The sequence below is a fragment of the Cyprinus carpio genome, chromosome A20 (genome assembly GCF_018340385.1).
Source record: "Cyprinus carpio isolate SPL01 chromosome A20, ASM1834038v1, whole genome shotgun sequence".
Classification (NCBI taxonomy): domain Eukaryota; kingdom Metazoa; phylum Chordata; class Actinopteri; order Cypriniformes; family Cyprinidae; genus Cyprinus; species Cyprinus carpio.
Window position 1 is genome coordinate 21236607 of NC_056591.1, and position 25328 is coordinate 21261934.

A 25328-nucleotide genomic window follows, 5' to 3' on the forward strand; every position below is an offset into this window, starting at 1 on the left:
GATTACTTAAATATTGTGAGGTAAAATATTTTTCAGACAATGATTTATCAATAAATTGTTCTGGTTCAACATCTTGTGGGTGTGGTCAGTTTCAAGTTCCAACTCATGAGCTGAAAGTCAACTCTTAATACACATATTTATATTTACATTTATATACGTGTGTATGTATAATACTAGCTTGATCAACCATATAATTAACTAAACAATCACTGAACATGACATGCTAAGCTGCCTGAAATTAAAAATTACAGCTTTTAAACTCCTACTTGATGAATTGGCCTCTTGCATATTTTATTGTGAGATACACCCTATAGAGTTACAAACAAATCCTTGTCATTTAATAATATTGAACATACATTTCATATTTCAGAAGGCATGCCTTCATTTGATACAGGAACTATTTTAGCCGTTCATGCCAGACTGGGGAGAGAGGTGTTGTAATAATGTAAAATATGTGAAAAATAATGTTTTTCGACAATCTAGTAGGAGAGCCTGTTCTAGTACACCCCCAAAACAAAATCAAGACTTTGTAAACGAGCATAATAGAACCCCTTTAAATAACTGGCTTCCTTCCAATTCAAAAGTTGGAATTTGAATTTAATTGTTCAATCCACACAATAAGTTGAATCAGAATGACAGGAAGAGGAATTCACTGAATTGCAATTTAAATGATGCATTCTGGAAAATTAAATGTTCACATTATCAATTCAAAACAATATACATTTCCATATACTGTAGGTGGCATTTCAGTGTCAATTGTGAATGGTGCACAACCTGATTTACTAGATTTGATAGTACTAGCCTATACATATACAGTAATGGGAATTTATGAACATAGCACAGATATCCAAAATGTAACACAATTTCATAATCATTTCTATAAATTAGAAATATAATATAAATCATGAAAAATATTACTCAACCCTTTATAAAATCACCATGGTTTTTTCTTCATATGAACACTGACAGATGTTTTTCTGTACCAGACTGGAGTAAAACAGGCTCGCCAGATCAAATCACTGGCCAGACAAACAAGCTGATTAATTAATCATTTTAATTGTACACATGTAAATGCATAAAGGTAGCTTCACAATAATTTAGATTTAAACCTGTTATCTGCATGCAAATCAAAGGTGTAAGTGTGAAAGACAAAGATTGCAAAAAACACTGTGTGTGTGTGTGTGTGTGTGTGTGTGTGTGTGTGTGTGTGTGTGTGTGTGTGTGTGTGTGTGTGTGTGTGTGTGTGTGTGTGTGTGTGTGTGTGGTGTGTGTGTGTGTGTGTGTGTGTGTGTGTGTGTGTGTGTGTGTGTGTGTGTGTGTGTGTGTGTGTGTGTGTGTGTGTGTGTGTGTGTGTGCTGGTGTTGTCATGCACTTTTTTATTTTAAAGAAGACTTTCAAGGCTATAGGAATAAAATGCTGTGGAATAAAATGCTTTTCCCCTCTCTGATCCACATTTATAATTTATTCAACCCTTATCAATGTTTCAAAAGATCTATTTTGTAGGTTCTTCTCTAACACTGTCTTCTGTATTCCTTCCTCTTCTACCAATTTAGGTGAGCGTCATTTTATGAGGAAAAAAGGTTAGTATCAAACTCTGTGCTTCACATTGATCATATAGCCTACACAAATAAGAAATCCATCATTTTAAAAGTGCACTTTTGTAATTTTTCCAACATTAAAAACATTTTAAACATAAAAAAAAAGAAAAAAATCCTAGGTATACTAACTTGAGATGAATAATCTAGTCATATGTGTAAGGGTAGGATAGTGTCCATAGCCTTCTGCACATCTTTTATACATATAATATTTTTTTAAACATGGCCACTATAAATGTCCTTGTGAGTACATCCTTCTTCATGGTTTTCTAAAGCATTTATTCTCCATTTAAAGTTGAGCATGATAGCACTTATAGGGTGTCAAGTGGTGTTTGGCATAAATAAGGATATTCAGACAGACATTTTAAAATTTGATACATTACTGCTGAACTAAATAAATGGACAAAAAAATGAGAAAGTATTAGGGGCAATATTTGAAGAGCAATCATGAGTTGTCTGGGAGGGTGACTATTTTGTCAGGCTGTTAAAAAAGTTTTTTACTTTTTGTATAATTTTTTTTTTAATAATTTTTGCTGGATTTGGAGTATCACATTCAAATTAAAGCCTCACAAAATGTACCAGAACATTAAATTGTGTTCTCACAAAGCAGTGTACATTAACTTTTAAAGATCTTAAAGATATTGTTTATCATCATTAACTCGTCCTCATGTAGCTCCGAACCCTTGTAAAAAAAAATGTCCTTCTGTCAAATAGGAAAGAAGATATTTGCAGAATGCTGGCACCACTCTTTACCATACAATGCAAAGTGAATGGTGGCCAGGGGCTGAAAAGGCACTGGGGAACAGACTGAAATTCTGCTAATTATTAATAATTTTCTCCTCTGTTACAGACGTTGACATGCCAGATTGAAATATGTGCATATTTAAATTGCACAAAATTTTATATGAGAGAAGGAGAGGAAGATATGGCACAATACATTTTTGATACTTTCATGGTCCTTTTTTGTTGTTTATGGAGCTTGACAGCCTGTGGTCAGCATTAACTTTCTTTGTATTCATGAATATCCTGTCCTACATCTCCTTTTGTGATTTACAAAAAATAAATAAATAAAATAATAATAATAATAATAATAATAATAATAATAATAATAATAATAATAATAATAATAATAATAATAATAATAATAATATCATAGGGATTTGGAATGAAAATGGTAAATTTATTTATTTATTTATCCTTTATTTAGCCAGGAGAATCCCATTGAGACATCTCATTCTCTTCTTCCAGGGAGACTTCAAAGACGGCAGCACATACACAAAAAAAATTAAATAAAATAAAATAGTACTTATAATAATATGAAGTATTAGTAATAATACAAAACAATAAAAATAAGATAAAACTTACAAAACTCCTTTAAACCGGGATGGAAGAATGTTAATTTTTTGGCGAACTATCCCTTTAATTACATGGCTATTAATTTCATTTAATTACATTATTAATTAAGTTAGTATCATGTTTTAAAGTATGTCTCAATGGTATAATAACAAAGAAATGTGACAACAATTTTACACTATACTTTATGAAGGGCCCAAAAATTTAATTGAAAAAAAAAAGCAAAAACTTAATTGAGGCCTGTGGGCCAAAAGTAAATTCTGCATTATATCCTGCATTATATAATTATATATAATAATTCTGCATTATGTAACTATATTAATAAAATGTATTATATAAAAAATAAGAATTAAAACTGTTTTAAAACTATTTTTAATTTAATTTAATTTTTTCACATTTTGTTAAAACGAAAAGAATAAAAAACAAAAATAAATAAATTAACAAAAAATGTCCTATTATTTTCCCCTCCTCTTGTGATATGGCATGGGGGGCCAAATCACAGTTCGCCACAGGCCAACTTTGGCTCGCAGGCCCTGGATTGAGCATCTCTGACTTTTTGTACCGTGCACATTAACCAACTAACTTAATCAGTTTTTCTTATGTTCTGTGTCTCTCTCCTCTAGGAGAATTCTTGCCACCGAGGAAAAAAGGTTTGTGTCTTGATGAGCGCTTGATGAGATTGCATTCATTAGAGAACACATAAACCATCAGCATAACAGATAACAGTTTGCTTGAGTCTGTAATTAACACATTTATATTACAGTTGCATTAGGAGGGCAAGCATTAGAGTATTTTGTGGAGAATGGGCACTAAGCAGTCATTGATTGCGTTGTTACATTCAGTGCCATTCATAATCATTTTCCTTTGTTTTCACACACCCTAATTGTGCTCCCCATGCTAATCAGTGTTCCATAAAGCTGCATGTATTTGTCCATTAACATCTTCATGAAATGATCATTAAGCCGTCTCTAAATGGTAAAGCTAATGCAGAAAGCATCTAAACACCATTATCAGTTTCAGCTAATGCAAATGTTTGTGAATAAAAGTAGTCTCACATATATACGTCTGTATTCAATTATACGGGTGACACATTTTCCATCATTTGTCATATTAAGACTTAAGGGGACTCTGCAAGCTTCATAAATTTGTGTGGCCCAGTTTTGCTTTAAAAGAACAGTCCATAATTGCTGACACAGGGACACCTAAGAGACCAGGAAATTAGCTGTGCACTCATAAGACATATAGGCAGTGTCACTGGAGGAGTATGATATATTGTAATTATTGTTCTAAGAGGATGCTATATGCCCTGCAGATGCTGTGAACTGCCCCTTTACAATGCATGTTATTGTAAAATGTTCAAAGAACCTTCTAAAGATGCAGTGATATTGGTAAAGACTGCTGTTTTCCTTCCTGTGTGGAAAGAGGAAATTAGGGCGGGACATATTTTTTAAATAACCACAGATTATGTACTTTTGTAGACTGAAACCTGGAAACCAATTAGCATTTTAGCCCTTCCAGTTCCATCATCCCGAAGTCAGTTGGTTTTCTAAATGGATTTTTGTTAAAATGCCTGACATACTGTAAGGTCTGTGGATAACACAAGCTCAAGATATTTTAACGTTTTATTCTATGACGTAAAACACATCAGTAATACCCCCATGTGATTCTTAAAGCTTTTACTTGTCTTGAAAAAGGCAGTCGTTAACCACTGGCTGAATGGGACTACAGAAGTTGTCAGGAACATTAAACGTCATCATCCCAAACAGAAAAGAAATCTTCCATTCACTAGTCTGCTTTTAAAGCTTCACTGTGTTCATAGTACTCTTGCAAACTACTCCAACTCAAACTTTAAGAGAAAATATTTTTTATGTAAAGACTGAAAGAGCTGTCAGAAACCTATTGGTGGTGACATTGAAGTCATGCAACCATGGTATAGTTTGTTTATAGCTCACGTTTGACATTTTACATTTGCCAAAAAAGATAAAAGTTGCATTAATTTGTGAAGATTGTCAAAATGAGGACAGTGTGTAAGAATCATAAACTTTTGTTGGTCACAGAGCTTATTTTCTGCAATAATCCAAAAGCCAATGTTAAGGGAACCAGGTTGATGCTAACTTCCGGGGTGGTCTACAAAAATACACAATTACTGCAGTACTCTGTAGGTATATAAAGATTTGTTTACACTATATGCTAAAAGTATTTATATAATTATTATTTGAGCATTTTAATTACCTCATTTAGCTGTTACTATGAAATCAAAACTGTCACATATATGTTACAATAGGTAAAAAAAAGATTACCATAATTTCAGTTTCATGCCTACTTTAACAGGCCGTGACTAAAATCCACAAACATTTGTAACTTTGCCAAGTACTGTATATCATACACGAGGTCTCGTCAAGTTGTGATTGATGTACTCCTTTATCAATGAATCATTTGTACAACCTTTTAAAAAAAAAAAAAAAAAGACTAATAGCATACTGAAGGGATGATGTCACAGTAAAACACTAATTTGCAATAGATAAGTCTGATTATGTGTTATATATAACAGCTTCACTGATATTTCTGTAAACCTAATGATAGTTGCAGAGATATGGGCCAAGGAGATGTTAGAAGAGGAAGGGGATTATGAGGAGGAAGAGGATGAGGAAGAGGAAGATGAGGCGCTTGCTGATGAAGAGGAGGAGGAGGAAGAAGAAGAAGAAGAAGAAGAAGAAGAAGAAGAAGAAGAGGAAGAAGAAAGTGATGAGGAGATCAAAGAGGATGGAGAAGAAGAGGAGGAGGAATTAGCAAAGGAAGCAGTGGTGGAGGCAGAGGGAAAAGAAGAGGGGGCTGAAGAAAAGGACAAAGAGAAAGCTGATACTAAGGAAGAAAAGGAAGATGAAGAGGAGGAAGCGGCAGCAGAAGCTGTGCAGAAGGAGGAGGAAAAAGAAAATGAGGAAGAGGAAGCTGATGCTGAGGAGGAAGAGGAACATGAAGAGGAAACTGCTGCTGCTCCTGCTGTCAAAACGAAATATACTTCGATCCCTGCTGAACCTGATGAGGAGAAAGAAGAAACTACAGAACAAGTCACTTCTAAAGGAACTGAGGCAGCTGATGAGGAGGAGGAGGAGGACAAAACTGATGTAGATAAAGAACCACCTGAGGAAGAAAATGGAAAAGAAGATACTCCTGCTGATGATAAAGATGATGACCAAAAAGAAGAATAAAAAGTACAAAGAAAGATGATGATGATGACCAACAAGATGACATATACATCCATTGCTGTTGGTATTATAGCTGATGCTGGTGTTACAGTCGCTGATGCTGAAGTGCAAGAAACTGGTGAGGAATCTATACTTCTTAAAGCTGATGGCGATTCAAAGCTATTAACAACCATAGAAGAGAGTGATGATGCAGTGGCTGATTTAGCTGACTCACAAGATGGCTTGAGCGCTACTGATATCCCATTTGATGACCTTGATAATAAGATAACAAAAGAGCTAGCTGACGATCATGGTGGGGTTTCAGAAGACAGTCTTAAAGATGAGACTGGTGCTGGAATGATAGAAGCTGACTCTGAGAAAGATATAACAAGTGAAGGTGAGGGTGTTATTGAGGAGCCTGAGCTAGCTGATGATGTTGCAGATAAGGAGGAGCAGGAGGAAGAGGGAAAAGAGGAGGGAGAGGAACAAATAAGGGGTGAGGATGATGATGGTGCTGCTGCTGATGATGATATTATAGTAACAGCACCTGTAGTTAGTTCCGAACCAGGTGGAGATGAGACAACAGTGGTGGCTGATGAAGATGATGGCTCTTCACCTGAGACAGGTACCAAGATTATGGTTATTGACTCTAAAATATCATTTATTTTGTTTTGTTTGTTTGTTTTTTAAATGTGTCCATGTCAAAATAATAAATAATATAGCCAGTGACATAAAAAAAAAAAAAGATTTCTCACATTCATTCTGCCGTTGATTTAATTGGAATACCATAAAAATATTGTTGCAGAGGTTCCTGAATTATCTTGCTGCAGCACTGTTACTGAATCTACATTGTGAAATAGACAGCACAACCAAACCAATGTGGTCTGACTCCTAAACAACTCTTATGAACTGGTTCTTTTTAGTGAGTCAAAAACATACCGTGCGACCAGTGTAGTCTGATTTCCAAAGGAATGACCCTGACTCTGTTCTTTTTAGCGAACCAAAAACAGAGCACATCCAGTGTAGTCTGATTCCCAAATGAATCACGCTGAGATGGTTCTTTTTAGTGAATCAAAAACATAAAGCACAACCTATGTAATCCGATTTCTGATGGAGTGACTCTGTGTGAGGTTTTTTTTTTAGTAATTCAGAAATATATAGCACTACTAGTGTAGTCTAATTCTTGAACTAATCACTCTGAGCCACATTCTTTTTAGTAAGTCAAAAAGCATACAATGCAGCCAATATAATCCGACTCCCGAACGAATTACTCTAATATGTTGACCTTTTTTGGTGAATTTATTACGTGTTTTCATTAGTATTTTATAAAAATAATGAATGAACTATTTTAACACATTTTTTTTTATATTGTATTGTTTTATTGCCTACATACAGTATATAACCCCAGTTATTGGATTGCATTTATTTATTCCTTAATAGTACAAAAAAACTCTTTATATATCCTCAAGAATTCTTTACAATTCCTATTTGTAATGTTATATCAGTCTTGTAATTTATCAGTCTTAAAACTTTACAAAAACTTGAATGTACCGCCTATGGGTTTTCTCAACTTTAACTGAATACTTTAATCATTTACACATCACTTGCTATGACATAAAAATAGTTTAGTATAAGTTTACTGCTATACATATCCAAATATGCTGGTAGGAAAGGACCCCATTTGAGTTTGTGATTGAAGTCTAATTCATGCTGGGTTGATCAAAGAACAGCATCTGGTGCAATGCTGTTCAGCTGCCAGTGAAACGGTTAGAATGCATGAGAGACTGCTTTCATGTCAGCTGTCACCAAACACTTGTCTCGAAAGGGGTCATTCAAGGGCATCAAAGTTCTGGATGATCAAGGAAAACACTGGAAAGGGATAAAGCCAAATGAATATGCACTTGCAAACTAGAAAAAAAATCTAAAAGTTATTGTGGCTAGAATGAGTAAAATGTTAGGAAAAGTGGTTATAGTCATTTGTCTTAGCAGCAGCACATAAAGTTATTGGGAGGTTTTATGTATACTGCCTATACTTTTTGCTTTTTACTTATGGTAGTTAAACATAGGACAGCTTGACTAACGTAATTTATCTGATTTGCTAATTCACTTTGCACAAAGCTAAACCACCTGTTCCAGCTCCTAACTCGCCGTTGATGTTGCTAATGAAATCTGAAGGATCCGTCTCAATAGAATAATCAAAAAAAATTGTTCTGTTTGCAAATGAAATCTAATTATATCTCTTTGTCAAACGCTAATGCAATCTAGCCACTAACAAAGGCAAAATTTTATCTCCCGCCAAAATCACTTGGAAAAGTTCAAGAATAATAGGTCAAGGGAAAATACATTTTTACTGGTTACTAAAGGTTGGAAAGACTTCGAAACAAAATCACAAATACTTCTTGTGATCTATCCGGCGAGCCTTATAAATATGTCTGCTTTCCTTTCAAAGACATAACAACCCTGAAAGAAGAGGAGAAAGATGAAAAGGATGAAAGCGCAGAGGAGGTGGAAATTGCTGAAAAAGCACCAGAACCAGAACCGGTCCCTAAAGGTAACAAACATAGCAAAAGTTTGCTTGCATGAAGCATATAAAATGAACCAGAATTAAAATGAGAATATTATGCCAACACTAATGAGCTCCAAGGTTATTGACTGCAGAGGAGTGGTGTTCAACAACAAGCTGAAGCCTGATGGTGGTGGGTGAAGGAAGAAGAGGGCATGTGTGTGTGGCTGTGGATGTGAGGGTTGAGCAGACCCTTAGGCCTCAAACTTTGATCTCCAAAGACTTCCTTATGGCTCATTTTTCCATCTACTTCACAGCATTAGGATGATGCTGGTGTGTGTCAAGTTGCTTGATGTTCTGCACTGGACTCTGCTGCACTCTCAGAAAAAAAAGGTACAAAAGCTATCACCTGGGCCATACCTTTTCAAAAAGTGCAATTTTGTACTAATTAGGAACAAATATGTACACTTCAGGTGTTAATACATACCTTTAAGGAAACAATATGCACCCTTTAGGTACAAAGGTGTACCTTTTGAAAAGGTACCGCTGCAGTGACAGATTTGGTACCTTTTTTTCTGTAAGTGTGTAAAAAGACAAATAATGTACTTCCTCAGGCTCAGTTATAGATTGAAGGGGTCTGACCTCATTAATTATATCTTTGACCCCCTATAAAACTGCTATGTTAAAGTGACCATTTATTGAACTTTATTTATTTAAATATTTAAGATTTTTTTAGATATATAATAGTTTATTTATTTAATAATTATTTTAAGTATTATTTATTAAAAATACAATGATCTATTTAAAATAATTATTGCAATAATTATTTAAATTAGTATATAGGCTAATATACAGATGTTTTTTTTTGCCACTTTCTTTCTTTCTTTTTTATTTTTCTCAACAGTTTTTCAACAGTTCTGGAAATTAATTTAATATTTTTAATTTAAGAAATATTTTTCATTATTTACCTAAAATACATATTTTAAAGATTTCATTAAATAATGCAAAAAAAGGTGAAACCTCAGCCATGTTAAAATGAACATTATAAAAGCACAAAAAGCACAAAGAACACTATAATGTGATTTCCTCCAGTGAGATGTATTCCTCCCTTTCCAATTATTCTTGTTATTTGATTTATCGATATGGTGTTGAACTAGAATTTTTCTGAGTTCCTCCTGAGGGCAAAAGATCTTACTGGGTATCAGATTAAAATCTGGAGAGGAGATTGGGGATAAACCCATGTGTGTATTGCAAGATGGAAAACTAATCCCGCTCTGAGACAGTGTATGACACAGCAGCATCACAGACTCACAGATGAGTTCAGAGTACTGACTGCTGCTGCTTCTGTCTGGGAACAGCAGAATGAAGTGTACTTGTGCCTGCAGAGACAACAGTGGAACACAGTGAGACTGTGGTTACACACAGTGCCAAGAACTGATACTTATACAGAGAGATTAAAATACATTTCATAAAGGAAAAAAGCTCATTAAGCTGTCAATTCAAGAGCACACTAGCAACCATGACAAGTGGTTGCTAATGTTCTCTGACTTGTCACTATGGAGTCACAAGGTGGTAACTAAGGTGTTCTGAGATGCTGCAAACAAAATTAAATTTTGCTATAAAGCAGCTCTAAAAAGAGGACAATAGCAAACAGTCTTTTTTTTTCAGTTAAAGTCAGTTCATTGTTGATTCAGTGATGGCATCATCCAGCTTAGTTTAGTTCTCTTCTAATTGTGTTTGTGGAAACAAGTCGATAATATCACCAGATATCAAGTGTCCCCAACTAAATGATAGATTGGTCTAATTTGAATCCAAAAAGTAAGGCTGATTAGCCCTTACTAATTGAGAACCTTAGCAACCTTAGCAGCCATTCTGAAGACCAGGCAACTATGTAGAAACAATGAAGATAATAAATTGCTCAAGTAAGCCCAAACAATCTATAATAAGATGATTTATTTATTTATTTATTTATTTATTTTAGCTGATTTAAACTTTTAGGCAAGGCTTTGTCAAGACAACATTCTAACTTGACTTTTCTAGTTAAATTTGTTTTTCACCTTCAGTGATTTTGCAGCAACATATTGATTTGCATTCAATCTCCTGCTGTTTGTGCACTGAACAGATTAAAAATGTATGTAAAGTTTGTGGGCATTTATGCGCACTGAATTTAATATGGCTCATGCAGATCTCAAGTTGACCGTTGCCTTAATGAAGTGAAAGGAAATCATTTTATTTGTAGCCATGCCTTCATTAAATTTCCACAGCAACATCTCTGATCACTACGAATTTAATTTAATGTAATGTAATGTAATGTAATTTTATTTTATTTTATTTTATTTTATTTTATTTTATTTTATTTTATTTTATTTTATTTTATTTTATTTTAAACAAAAAAGTGTATAATTCAGTATTATTCAGTAAATAAATTTGATCTGATCATAATATTGTGCACTGTTGCTTTGGCCCTGTCATAAAGAAACATTTGGAAGTCTTTTCCACCTTTTATTTTGTTTTATTTTATTTTATTTTAGTTTATTATTTTTTTATTTTAGTTTTGAGGTTTTTATTATTATTATTTATTTAATTTTATTAACAAAAAAAAGTGTATAATTCAGTATTTATTACATAATAAAATGTATAATTCAGTATTATTCAGTAAATAAATGGCAGCAATACCATCTGATATGTTCAGTGAATACTTTGGCTCTATCAAATATCTTTTTTTTATTTTATATTTTCTATTAACAAAAGAGTGTATAATCCAGTATTATTCCGTAAATGTGTGTGCCTGCTTTGGCCCCATCATCAAGAAATATTTGGGAGTCTTTTTCCACATGTCCAAAAATATCCCAGGATTGTGTCCTGCTGATCTGTTTCATTGACAAGGCTACCTCAAATAGATTTGACTTGTTTTTGACTTTACTATTTTGTGCTTTAGTTCTTTAAAATGTTGTGCTCTGCAGAAAATTACAGCAATAACATCACCCCCATTCCATTTACTGCAGAGAGCAGGCCAGAAAAATGAGAATCTTGGCCCTGCCTGCAGGCAAGCAGCAGATACTTTGTCATTCCTCTATCAAGAACATCATTAGATATGTTTCACACAACAGAATAAATCCCTGCTGAGAGAAAGAAGCCTGCTGCTAGGGGAGAGAGCAAAAATGTGGGACTTGAAGAGATCCATTTTGACCCATGGGGTTGAACAGTCTGCACAGAAAGCACAAATAAAGTAGAAAAAGAACTGAACATCAAAGTTGACATTGTGTGGATGTGTCTCTGTGTATGTGTGTAAGCAAGTACATGTCTGTGTCTTTTGTCTTTCTTTTTTCTTTCTGGGCTGTAAGACTCACCTTTTGTTTTGTTTGCTTTATTTCTTAAAACAGTGGCAGCCGAGGAAGTGAAAGAAAAAGAAGCAGAGGAGCCTGTGGCAGAGGCTGAAAAAGAAGGTCAGTACATAATTACAGTGCTGCTGTTGTCTCCAAATAGAGAAACTTTTTTTAATTATTATTTATTTTATTTTATTTAAAAAATAAGGTCAGTGCACAAGTGCAGTGTAAGTGCTGCTATCGTCTCTCTAAATAGGCATTTTATTTTATTTTTTTAATGAAAATTTAATGGCAAATCAAAGTCATAGTCATAATATCATATCTTACACCTTTCAATGCCCCTGCTGATCTTAATCAGAAAAGAGTAAATGCATTTTATTAGCTAATAAACTTTAGCACCAAAGGTCAGTGAGAAAACAAAGGAAGAAAGAACGCATGCTGTTTTAATAACACAGATCATGTACTCAGCTGCAGGGTTGAGTGATATCAAAAATGGCATTAGCATTTCAGGTTAAAGGCTTTTGAATGACACCACCCTGTAATTCCCCGTGAACATGTAAGCAACACAATCAAAACCGGATGTTTGAATTACAATATAATTATTATTATAAGAGACTTCTTGGAATTCTTGCAGACGCTAAAAACATTTCCCCGCTTCTCAGCCAGTATCTTCAGATTTGTTGTTATTGTTAATCTCCGTTTGTTGGCGAGGTTGTCAACCTGTTTTATTATTAGCTGGCATCCTTCTTGTTAAAATAATTCAAACTCTTTACTGATGGGGTGGTATTTAATCCAAAATCGTCACATTAATTCTGGCAAATTTATACGATCCAAACTTATAATGAAGGTGTCATATTTGTATCCTGTGATTTACTACCACCACTCTAAAAATTAATTTCAGTAATAACATTTTGATTTATGGATGTAAAATCTGCCATTGGCCTCTGATGTCATAAGCACATTATGGGTTTTAAAGATAATGACACCAATATATTAATCTGTAGAAGACATTTATCCTCGTGTTCAGCTGCCAATGTGATCTTTATCATCCTGTGTTGATTTAAACAAGGCTAATCTAATACAGCTCTCATTAGTCTGTCTTTTTTTGAACAGTTTCACATTTTTTCATGTACATCATAATAATTTTCACAAAATTTTACAAAAAGATTATTTTGTGATTGATTTGATGTTCCAATTAAAAATAACGTTTGAGTGTGCCTCCAAAAAAAAAAAAAAAAAAAAAAAAAACATAATGTCAGAGCCAATGTTTCATATGAACAAAAGATGACTAAATGAATTGAATCACTGTAGTCTATGGGTGTTATTTCACACTTGGTTCAATTGCCTGGTCCGAACCCGATTTTGATTGCTACGGGTAGGCACCTGAGTCTGCACCTGAGTTCAGAAAACAGCTTTCACATTACCCAAACAAACCAAACTCTGATGTCAAATGAACCTGGGTGCACACCAAAAGTGCTAGTGTGGAAGTCCCCAAAAATGACACTTACTATTTTGCATTTGTTTGTATCCAGACAAACAAAAAAAGGCCTCTACCTGTCCTTGTATGCATTCAGTAATACATAAAGAGCCTCAAAAAGCCCAAGACACTAAACCAAAGGAAGAAAAAGGTATTTGGTATTGACTCGCAAGGTCAATATCATGCATGTTGTTTTAAAATATAATAAAAAAAGCCTTGGCATATTTTCAATTTTCGACATAACAGAGCCATTCTATAGCAAATTCCACTGGCTATGTCTCATGGATAAACCATAGATCTAGTCAGAGACATGGAATCTTTGGATTCTGTTCTAACAAATATTGTGAGCTTTTCATGCAAAAATAACTGATATTCTGTATTTTGAACATGCAATAAAATATAATCATTGATTGGAGAATGATGTGTACCTAAACACGCATTTGCACCAGTGGTATAGAAGTGACTGAAGAGGTGGACGTACTATAAATTTATGAAGACAGGCACATATACGCACGGATTGTATGCATACAGTATGTGCATGCAATATTGACCATATGGGTGATTTCTGTATCAGCAGATACAGAAAATCATATTTGAATTATTTAACTTTAGAAATATATTTGCTCTTACTAACCCTAAATCCTTACTTTAAACTCATGCCATCCTGCTTTCTACTAAATACGATTCATTGTACAATTTAATTTGTTTGTGCTTACAGAATAACATATAAAAAAAAACAAGCTGTGCTTCAAGATTACATTTTGTTCCCAATCATGTCTGATATTGCTTGATAAAGCTTTTGCCACAAATGAGCTCAGCAAAGCCATCTTTGGTGGTTTGTATTGTTGTTTAGAGAAATCCACTCATAGTCGCCATCTAGTGTAATAATAAATTAAAGCGCTGCATTAATTGTCACTCATTGTCCTTTTTCTCCTTTTTTTCTTCCAGCTGAACCTGATGAAGTAAAGAAAAGAGGTGTGTTTATTCAATAATATTATTGAACAGATTTTCATTGCCACTATGTATATATATATATATATATATATATATATATATATATATTATATATATATACAACTGCAAGAAGCTAATAATAGATACCTTAGAGAATAATTATATATGCATGTATACTTATATATATATATTATATAAAGTATGTTTTCTTTGAGTATCATGGATTATGCTTGGTCATGCAAATTAATAATTTGAATAAAACAGTAAATTAAAATAGCTGAAGTAAAATAGCTTTTTTTCAGTAACAAACTACATATTTATACATAATTTAATCTTAGTCATGAGACCACAGATTTTTTAACAACAGTTCTATAAACATAAGTTAATAACAAGTAACTTGTATTTTAGATAAAATACTGTATGGTCTGTTAGTTTGTCTATTTTTGTTCATCGAAGCAACAGCTTTGCAAGTTAATTTCTCAAAGCATTTAAGAATAATTAAAAGTATATAATGATCTCATCTATATAATAATATACTAATCTGTTTTACAAGATATCACTGAGGATCTTATATCAGTAAAATAGTTGTATTTTTGACAAACACAATAGTGCCCCCTAGTGCATAATAATTCATCCAGATTTAGTTTTGTTTTTTTTAATCGAAACCCCAACCTTTAGAAATACTTAAGACTTTGATAGTATTTCCACTCTAATATGCTAATGTGTATAATCAACTTGCAACATAAATCATGACTAATGATAGATCTGGCAAAGAGTTTTTTTTTTTTTACATTAACAGTGTATAGTATCAGTGATTTAGTCATCATGAAGTGACCTGTTACTGCAGATGGTTTTCAACTCTCTGAGAACCAAGCAGTTCGGCCTGATTCATGTCTGACTGTTTTTCATTTCACAGCTAAAAGAGTCACCCTTGAGCACAAGAGTATGTGATGTATTGTTTTGTTTGATTAAAGCTGGTTTAGCTCAAGGCAACTGTCGATTCCTACAACAAACTGCTTGCTTTAGCAGTGCAGCTCAACAAGCCTGTGCAAAACTAAAGTAGTAGACTAATCTATTGATAAATGATATTGATGTGCTTTAAAAGATTGTTCTGTTATTTGAACAAAATGGTTAAAAGAGTCTAATTAATAATGCAATAAAATATTAAAAATCAAATTATTCTGAGCCAACAGCATTATGGGACATTTTATGATTTCCACTTTAGGAAATTAATTTATTCCTAAATTCAATTTCAATTTGTTTATTTCCACATTTAATAAAATGACAAATATATATTTCCATTTAAATGTCCTTTATGGTGCATTTGAAACAATGTTCTCATATATGCCAGCAAACACTGTAAAGTTTGACAGTTAATTTTCAGCTGAGCAAATTTCTGGCAACAAATTTGGAGATAATCATACATGTTTTGATCTGGAAGCTAATTTTATATTATTTATTGTGTTTTCCCTCTCCAGAAGCTGAGACTAAGAGAAAGGAACCCCTGCTTAAACAGAGAAAAGGTGCAATAGCCCTCTTTACATCAGAGTTATAGTTTGTTTTTTTGTTTTTTTTGAATATTGTGCTAAAATCCACCTCATCACTAATATTTGCTCATCAGAAAAAGAGTCTCCAGTAAGAACAAGACTAGAGAAAGCAAAGAAAGGTACAAATGAACAAGCACAATGTGTGCCTGCTTTTTTATCATCAAACCCTGAATGACATTTTTCAAATGACTTTATAATCATAGAGATGAATATTGACTCAAATTTGCTCTTTGCTTCACAGCTCCAAAAGCAAAGACAGCAGCTGTCAACATACCCAAAAAGAAAAGTAAATCCACATGATCTGATCATACTTTACTTCTATGTAAAGTTCATCCATAAATAAAGTTCTGTCATCATGTATTCACCCATTTTGCTAAATGTTCACACACTCTTTTCCATATAACGCACATTAATGGCAAACAGGTACTTTCAAACTCAACCCATATGGTAAAAAAAAAAAAAAAAAAAAAAAAAATACATAAAAGTGGTCCATGTAAGTTGTGAGTGATATTAAAGATCTTCTGCAAATTTAAACATGCACATATTCAAATCACACAAATTCGAACTACCATAGTGCAAAAGATTTCGAGTGTGACATGATTTCAGGATACTTGGCACAAATCATATGCTGTCAAGGTGCTTTTATGTCATTTCTGGATCTTGACAGGCCCTGGTCACAATTTATTTTCATTACATGAAAAGAGCAACATGAACATCCTGCTTAGCATCTGCCTTTGTGTTCTACAGAAGAAAGAAGTCATACAGGTTTTGATCAATGAGTAAATGATGACAGATTTTTCATTTTTGGCTGAACTGTTCTTCTAAGTTGATGTCAAATTTTAAAATTCCATTTGATCTAACTATATGACAGCAGTGCTTTCCCTTTTCCTAATAACAGTATCTCAAGCATCAGAGGATGTAGAATTGTCAGCTGCTCCAGCTCCGGTTCAGGATCGTGAGTGCAACTCATAGCCTTGTGACTTTTTAATATGTGTTACATTCACGTTATGCAGAAAGACAGCAGCAATAACATGCAATCTACAGTCTGGTGTAGCTCTAAATCTTTCTTTTCACAACCCGGTGAAACAGTTCCTATATGCCGACCAACACCTGTGTACTGCCCAACGCCCCCTGGCTGGTATGGTAAGTAATGCAGCCACCCACAATTACAGTAACTCAATGTACTTTACATACAACACCTTTACATTTAAACATACTTAAAATATTCTTTAATTCCCTGAAATGCACTTTATCTTTTATCTTACAGTGCATCATATAGTTACAAGTAGCCCATTACCACCATCCGCTATTCCAGGTATTCAAAACTATTTTAATTTAAATCCATTCATAAATATCACTGACATATTATTGCTAACTAAATAATATGTCTGTCAATGACAAAAAAGTCAATTTCAGTGAAAGTGCAGTAGGTTTTCTAGAAAGATTTTTAAACAATACAGTTACTGTGTTTTCAGAATCAGAAGTTCCAATTTTAACAACTCAACAAGCTCCTACTGTACTGAAAGGTGTTTATCTCGTAATATATTATAGATTTAATTCTATATGACAATAATTTAGACGATAATCTAATTTAATGTTTCCTTTGCTTGAACCAGAAGCTGCTATGGCAAAACCTAAACAAGCCCATAAAAAGAAAGGTATTGTAGTAATTTGTCTTGAGTTTTGTGCCAGTAGTAAGAATGTATTATATGTTTCTAGTTATGTTAACAGACCTGAAACAAGTAATAACCTCTGACCACCAATTTCAGAACCAAAAGAAAAAGCCAAAGTAGCTCCTACAAAGAAGGGTGAGATCAAATATAAATTGAAAGACAATATCTGAGTTAAAAGATGCTTTACTCAGTGTTTGTCATTATTATAACAACTTTGTTATATATTTTGTATGTGTGCATTTGAATTTGTGCATTCCTATTTCATTTTGTACATTTGTACTGTATGTCTTCAAGAGCCCACAGTTACTAAAGCCAAAGTAAAACTTTCAGTGGCAAAGAAAGGTAAGAATAGTAGAAAAATGATGGCTAAATTTAAATTTTAGAACTTTTTTTATACTGAATAAATCCTTTTTTATTATTTAGAGCCAACAGCTGTGAAAGAGAAGTCTAAAAGGACAGGTAATTATGGTTCAGGAACTGACTTGGAAGTAGTTTTATATTAATAAGCAGTAGCTTATAATTTCCTCTTTTACAGAGCGAATGATCACTAAAGAGAAGGCTAAACCTACCTCTAATAAGAAAGGTACATCTTATACATCTGCATATTATTTGTAATATATTATATACACATAATGTAATATTATATTTCATGCGTTTATCCATTTATTTATTGATTCCACCAGAAATTCTTCTGTGTTTACCTGTGAAATAAAGTGATACAGATGCTTTATAAAATAAATAGAGATTAAATAGAGTTTAATTTCCTTTTCTTTTGCCATCTTAAAAACAATTACCACCAATCTGGTTGTTTGGCATCCAGGAATTATGAATCTTGAATACTGTATAGCTCACATACTGTACAGCTTAATTATACATACAGTGCATACATATATTCATATTTATATCTTAAATGTATAACTTTTATATACAAAAGCTTAAAGCTATAAAAGAAGAAAGAAGTCTTAATCTTTGTATTAGTCCCTTTAATACTCACAGAAAGATGTTCAACTGCATCCTAAACTGGGTGTTTAGAAATTGATAACAGCTATAAATATTTCACACTGGATTATATTTGTTTCGCTTCTATATGCAAGTGCCTGCTAGTCACCCCATTGGCAATGTCAACGAGTAAATGTAATGTTTCTGAGAGTAAATGTAATGGTCCCTGCTACTTGTTCTACCCTTAGCTGAATTCCACATTGCTCTTTTACAGTATTTTTGCTTATCAGTTGCTTCTAGATTTGCGCACATGGAAAATGATTTGTTGTACGCATTTTTCCTCATGCCATTTTCTTTATTTGATCCCCTGCAGTCATACAGTCAGAGCACCAGTCTTATGAAACACTGTGTCTTTAAGATGTGCAGTACAATATTGATAAACATCGAATAATATGTGATTATTTCATAAATTATTCAATAACTCTATACTCTTTTTTGTGCCCCTACACTGGAGAAGAGAAAGCTGTAAAAGAAGTGAAGCCCAGAGCAGAGGGTATGTTATTTTACTGTAAAAAATTCGGTAATAGTTTTATTATTGCTCATATTTAAGGGTTAGGGGTTTAAACAACTCCCTAATATTAAATATTGAACTACTGAACTCATCCAACAGCATTAGTATTATGACTTGACCTCAACGTTTTTTCAATGTAAAAATGAGCCAAAAAATTTAAAACAAACAAACAAAAAAGCCTTATCATAGACAATTGCATTGAAACAATGTAGAAGACTAACAGACAAACACCATACTTTTCTTCAGAAAATGTAAACATGTAATTAAAAACATATTGTTTGTATATTTAAAATCTCTCTCCTTATTTATAAAATGGTTTATAATAAAATTTGTAATAATAAGCATTGCAATTTTGCTCTGAATGTGTTTTAGTGGATATTTCAATCAGTAATCCTCCAAACAACAACTACATTTGATTAATGATTTTGTCCATCTTGAGCGATGGGTCACTGCATTTTAGATTGCTAATGGACTGTATAGAGTTATTGCATGCAATACTTCTTGACTTCTTGACAGGAAACCAGTACACAATATTTATTTGCTTTTTAACTCCTTGACATCCTGTAAAGGACTAGAGTTAGCAATATCTGTTTACAGTAATTGACAAGCATGACTAAAAGTAAAAGTGATAAAATAGTGATTTTTTAAATATATTGTAATACTGTGCTGTATTGTATACTGTATACTGTATCATCAGTGTAATATCCTTGATTATGTTTGATCATTAGTCAAAAAGAAGGCTGCACCAACATTGAAAGCCAATCAAGCCATTAAAGAAGTTGTGGGTAAGTTTTAATGATTATTTTAAGATTGCATTATAAAAGCCTGATAGCCATAATTGTATCTTTGAATATCCCCCCAAAAATGAAAGAAAACATCTTTGATTTCCTTTGCTAACAAGCCTAAACCTGGATCCAAAGTTTCCACAGGATTTTAATCTTGACAGCTCACAGCACAAAATAGACAAGCATGGCAAAATATTGAGGAATTGTTTTTATATTAATTTCCCAATGGATGCTTTGTGTTTTGAACACTGGTACACGTTTTCTTTGTTTTCACTGAGAACTTACTGCATTGATGATTGTAAGGTGGATCAAGCCAGCAAAAATTTAATAAATAATAATATCTCGCTAGACTTCAGTTGGCACAAGAAAATTGGATCTGTCAAGTTATATAACCTCAGATGAAGTCATGAGAGAATTTCTCTATTTTTATGACAGGAAGTGCACCTTTCTTCTCCATGACTATGTAATCACAAAACTGAGCATGTGTTCCTGACACCTTTAGAATAGAAATAACTCTGATTTCAAACTTGATTAAAAGAATTAGCATGCATACATGAAAAGCAATTATGAAGGTGTCACATTCACATATTGTGCAAATGTAAAGGCACAGGAGACTAAAAGAAAATACGTCAAGCACTATTTTCCTTCCTAATTCCTTTATTTCACAACATAGGGGTGAATAAATATTTACTGGAAATGAGTGTTATATTTACTATAACATCACAAAACATTTAGGCCTAAATTTAAGATCTATGTATTTGAATTGCTTGTAAAATATAAACCAATAAACATAACACAATTAACTAATAAAAAATAAAAACATACATTCCATTCAAACAATTATATTTTCAAAATTCATTTATTCGATCTAATAACTATAATTATTAAATATTTGCAACATTCGATTTGACTTATTTGAATATTTTTTCAAAATTCATTATTCGAAAGTGCTTAGAATATGAATCTGTTCATTGTAAAAACATACGTAAATAAAAAAAAAGGTGTTTACAGAAAAACTAAAAATCTGTACTAAAAACTATGGCATAATCAAAATATTATTAAAAACAGAGAAATACTGTAATACTCATTTTTGTTAATTTGACATATTGTAAAAACTACATTTGATTTGAATAATTTTTAGCATGATTGATATTAATACATTTTTTTCCAAAAAAAAATAAAAATCATTGTGATTCGAATTGCTTAGACATCAGCATGAGCATCACTGTTCATTGTAAAAAAACGCTACAAAAAAAAAAACAATCAGTTAGAAAAACTGTATTAACCATTTTACAGTAAAATGCTGTTTAATATGGCAAATCATAGCAGTAGTCAAATTCCACCTGAAAGTATTTGTTTTAAATAATCATGTCACGTCACCATTTGAAAGTATTTTGTTTAAATAATCTGAGGTTCTATTTTAAAGTTAGAATTGCTGCCTGATAAGGCAGAATTTCAGGTTGATCTTTGCTAACCACAATTCTGAACTTAAAATTCTTTCTTCAAACGCCATCAATTTCAGGTTGATCTTTGCTAACCACAATTCTGTCCTTACATTTCTGTCTTCAAACAAACCAGCTGAAGCACCAGCACCAGCACCAACAAGTAAGTTCAGATGTTTTCTGGCATCCATGAGGTGTAGAAGAGTATGATCTTAAAATACCAACATCTTCATTTTAAATTTAAACTTATCCCTTCATGCACAATAAACATTTCCCTAATCACGTAAGCAATAATCAAATGCATGAATTTGTGTAAAAAATATGAAAAATCCAGCAATAATCAAATGCATGAATTTGTGTAAGCAAGTTGAAACATCTGCAGACTATATTTAGAAATGCATTGCTAAGCATTCATAGTGATCATGCGTATCTGCATATTGTAAAACTTAGGAGAACTTCAAAAACTTCCAGGCAACACTGAGGTACAATTCCCTATTCACCGGAAGTATGAACTTCACCATTTCAATAAGTGAATTGCAATAATTCACTGGAAATTAAATGAACCACATTGTTACTATTCAAGGTTCCCACTTAAACCAGAGATTAAACTATTTTTAAACCGCATTAGTGAAATTGCAAATTAAATGCCTCTATTAATACACTGCTGCTGGCTGGTTGGCCATGCGAACTCCTAATGTCACTCTTCCACTGTAACACCCACCTACTGTATTTTTTAACATAAATCCCCTTACTTGCTTGTTAGAGTCAAATTTACTAACCATTGTGCCACTTTAGTGCATGTTATCTCAGTAAAAACCCTGGGTCTTATTCACAAACCACTTGCAGTCTGATTTAACAAGGCACTATTCACAGAAAAAAATAATTTAATCAGTATAATTGTTTTATTTTCCAGTAAAAATAAGCATACACAAAATACACTAATTTCCAGTATGATCTTAGTTAAATTTTGAGAGATATAGTGACAGATCCCATTGATTTACATTACAAGCTACTAGAATTTCATCATAATTTTTGGCCATATAAATATCGGTAACTGCACCAAATTGCACATTTTTGCTCAGTTTGGGCCTTGTGTACGAGCTCCATATTCTCCTATATTATGTTATATGAAACATAAAAGCCTGAAGTATCAAATATGATATTCAAAAATAGATAAATAAAATAAATTCTCTTTAATATAAAAATGTGTTTCTCCTTGAGAAATAAGTTTAAGGATTTGAAATCTGCCAAGGTCTCAAGTGACTTTATTCACAGCCTAGTTTTTATCCATTTAAAGTAACTTTTGAAGGTCGCTAATACTTTAAAATTCTAGTCTTCGACTCTGCCTCAGTGGATATTTGCAGATATCATGGTCTGCTGCATGTAAAAATTGTTCCTCTGAGATCTGAGCTTTGTCATGTCTCCTCATAACAACCCTGATAACTAAATATCACATTAAAAGATATTCTATACTAAACTGAAAGTCCTTTCCCTGTCATTTAAAGATTTGCTTCTGCATAGTATATATTGAAATGAGTAAAAATATTTCTTCAATTTCTCTTTCTAACAACTTCAATTAGAAGATCTGAAAGCGGAGGAAAATGTCACAGAGGGGAAAAGGCCAGGTAAAGTTAATCTAATTCTGCATAATTTGTCAACATAATACATTGCATTATAGTTTTGCTATAGAAATCCTCTGTAACAGAGTTGTAGACACTGTACATCACAATTTTACATTGCAATATGCAATTTTGCAAAGCATGTAACCTGTTGCTGGACAAACCTAAAGAACAACTTTAGATGGAATATTGCTATTTTCTGTTTGTTTGTTTATTTATTTGAACCTGGATTTTGTGATTCATTTATTTAGCCGTATGGAATATTTTAATACAATAATAAATACTTTATATATAATATTGAATAGTTTTAATTATAAAAATACAGGACCAAAATGAAACTAAACACTTTTGTTTATATAACAGTAAATCTATACATTTATTTTTAGAGCTGTTTTATTTGTTTGTTTGTTTGTTTAGCTACAGAAACCTTCAGCATGTAACCTGTTGCTGAACAAACCTCAAGCACAACTTTATATGATTAAAGACACAATAGCTTTCAGTTAACATCATCATCATTAATATTATTATTATTAATATTAATATTATTATTTATTAATATTATTATTATTATTTGTTGTTTGAACCCTTATTTTTGTGTATTTATTTATTTACTTAGTGTGTGTGTGTGTGTGTGTGTGTAAGTGTGTGTGTTTGTGTGTGTTTGTGTGTATGTGTATATATATATATATATAATAGTTTATATTATAATTAATATTACAAAACACTAAATTCTGTTTTGAAACTTTAATAAATGTATAAACGTTTTTAGAAGTGTTCATTTGATCAGTTTTTATTTTATTTTATTTTATTTTATTTTATTTTATTTTATTTTATTTTATTTTATTTTATTTATTTTATTTTATTTTATTTTATTATCACTCATTCTTTGTATTACAGGCAAGATACCATACTTCCAGTGTGTTTTAATGAGTTCTAAATCCAGTCAATATCCACTGCGCCCAATGTCCCCGGCTATGAGTCCAGCTGTTAACCCCACCATGATGAGAGCCATGATGGAGCAGAGGGCTGCTTTACTGCAGCAGAAAGCCCATGCAGCTGGCCAGTAACTGGGCAACAAACCCCGTCCGGCCCTGGCAGGTGAAAACTGCTTATGAAATTCTGTAAAAACACAGTGCTGCTAGGCTCTCAAGAGCTGTCCACCTAAACCATCAGAGACTTTAACAAATAATGAGTGGAGGTCCCTGGTTTTTCAGTGGACACTCTCCATTCTTTCATAAGTGTTTTTTTTTTAATTATTATTATTGTTATTATTATTATTTTAAATCTGATCAGTTTCACAGTTTTGACAAAAAAAAGAATATGCAATTACATCAAAGAAATCTAAATTAATTATAATGTACATTTTGGAATATATTTAATGCGTAAACACTTGTCAAAGAAATGTTGTGTTACTGGGTAGATTTACTTTTTTATTTATTTGATATCTTAAATCGTCTGTTTACATTTTTTATTTTTTTATTTTTTTGCAGGGAAGATTCTGCTGTTTTTTTCTTATTGTACATGAGACTAGCAGTGCAGCAAATTTAGAACTCGTTAAATAATTTAAATGTTGCTCTAAATATTCATTTATTTATTTTCTATATCAGACTATATGATCCCATTACGGAAAGAAGTCTAACAGCACACATTCACTAAAGGCCTTATCTTTTAGCCCAGGCCATTTCCTTTGACTCACTGGTAATGAGATAATGTGTAGAGCATCTGGGTTCTACCAGGGTCTGCGATCTCTCTGCATTTGTATGCATGGCCATTAGAAAACAGGAGGATGGAATCCGATTTCTATCTTAACCAATGAAAAGAGCTTGCATGCTTACAGAATTGAAAGAGACGTTAAGAAATGAAGGCACACAAAAGTCTACAGCCTTTAAATAATGAAAGGCTTGTATTTTACTTGACTGAGACTTTTCTAGTTTCTATTTAGTTAATGGAAACTCTTATTGGAGATTATTAGATTTATGGTAACGAATTGAATAGTGTATCACTATGTAAAGACTTCAGACTTTTCATGTACAGGTAAAACCTGTACTAAATCATTGTTGATTTCTCTGTCATATCTTGCTGGATTTTATCTTGGAGTGGGCAAAAGTCAGATAATAAAGTAATCACTTTGTGCAAACTTGTCTGTGACAGAATATTTTTTTTTAATTATTCATTTGTGTGAAAAAGGTTTTTTTTTTTTTTTGCATAAATAATATGTCAAGCCAAATGTGTGAAAGCAATTATAAATAAAGGAAGCGGTCTGTGTAATCCAGTCTATCAATTTTTTTTTTATGAATAAAATATCAGAGTCTTTTCTTCTACAAAATGATAGTGGGTTAGTTACACTCCTGTGAGTTTT

At 32.5% G+C, this 25328-nt stretch overlaps 2 protein-coding genes across 13 annotated transcripts in view; both read left to right on the top strand.

Annotated features, from left to right (window-relative positions):
- LOC109052302 (cilia- and flagella-associated protein 251-like) overlaps nt 1–6607 on the top strand; it is a 20299-nt gene extending 13692 nt beyond the window's left edge. For 2 of the 4 annotated variants that reach the window (XM_042778127.1, XM_042778128.1), the window contains 3 exons: nt 1554–1580; nt 3572–3598; nt 5532–6607. In XM_042778127.1, coding sequence (XP_042634061.1) covers nt 1554–1580; nt 3572–3598; nt 5532–6157 — 680 coding nt within the window. In that variant the 3' untranslated portion in view covers nt 6158–6607. The remainder of the gene's footprint in view (nt 1–1553; nt 1581–3571; nt 3599–5531) is intronic. The other 2 variants (XM_042778125.1, XM_042778126.1) reach the window with 2 other exon arrangements.
- Nucleotides 6158–25106, top strand: LOC109078585 (triadin-like). 9 transcript variants are annotated; one of them, XM_042778116.1, is made up of 23 exons: nt 6158–6758; nt 8583–8684; nt 12020–12082; nt 13495–13590; nt 14388–14414; nt 15872–15916; nt 16015–16059; nt 16182–16226; nt 16839–16895; nt 17030–17083; nt 17208–17255; nt 17416–17466; nt 17551–17598; nt 17710–17748; nt 17908–17955; nt 18037–18072; nt 18149–18196; nt 19067–19105; nt 19852–19908; nt 21487–21513; nt 22931–22975; nt 23867–24067; nt 24460–25106. In XM_042778116.1, exons 1-22 carry the CDS (start codon nt 6173–6175, stop codon nt 24034–24036), a joined length of 1776 nt encoding a protein of 591 aa, XP_042634050.1. In that variant the 5' UTR covers nt 6158–6172; the 3' UTR covers nt 24037–24067; nt 24460–25106. The 9 variants fall into 9 exon arrangements, with proteins under 9 accessions (XP_042634050.1, XP_042634057.1, XP_042634056.1 ...); XM_042778123.1 differs by lacking the exon at nt 24460–25106 and adding an exon at nt 21801–21832 and having other exon boundaries at nt 22934–22975; nt 23867–23964; XM_042778122.1 differs by lacking the exon at nt 24460–25106 and adding an exon at nt 21801–21832 and having other exon boundaries at nt 23867–23962.
- Nucleotides 25107–25328: the final 222 nt, after the last annotated feature.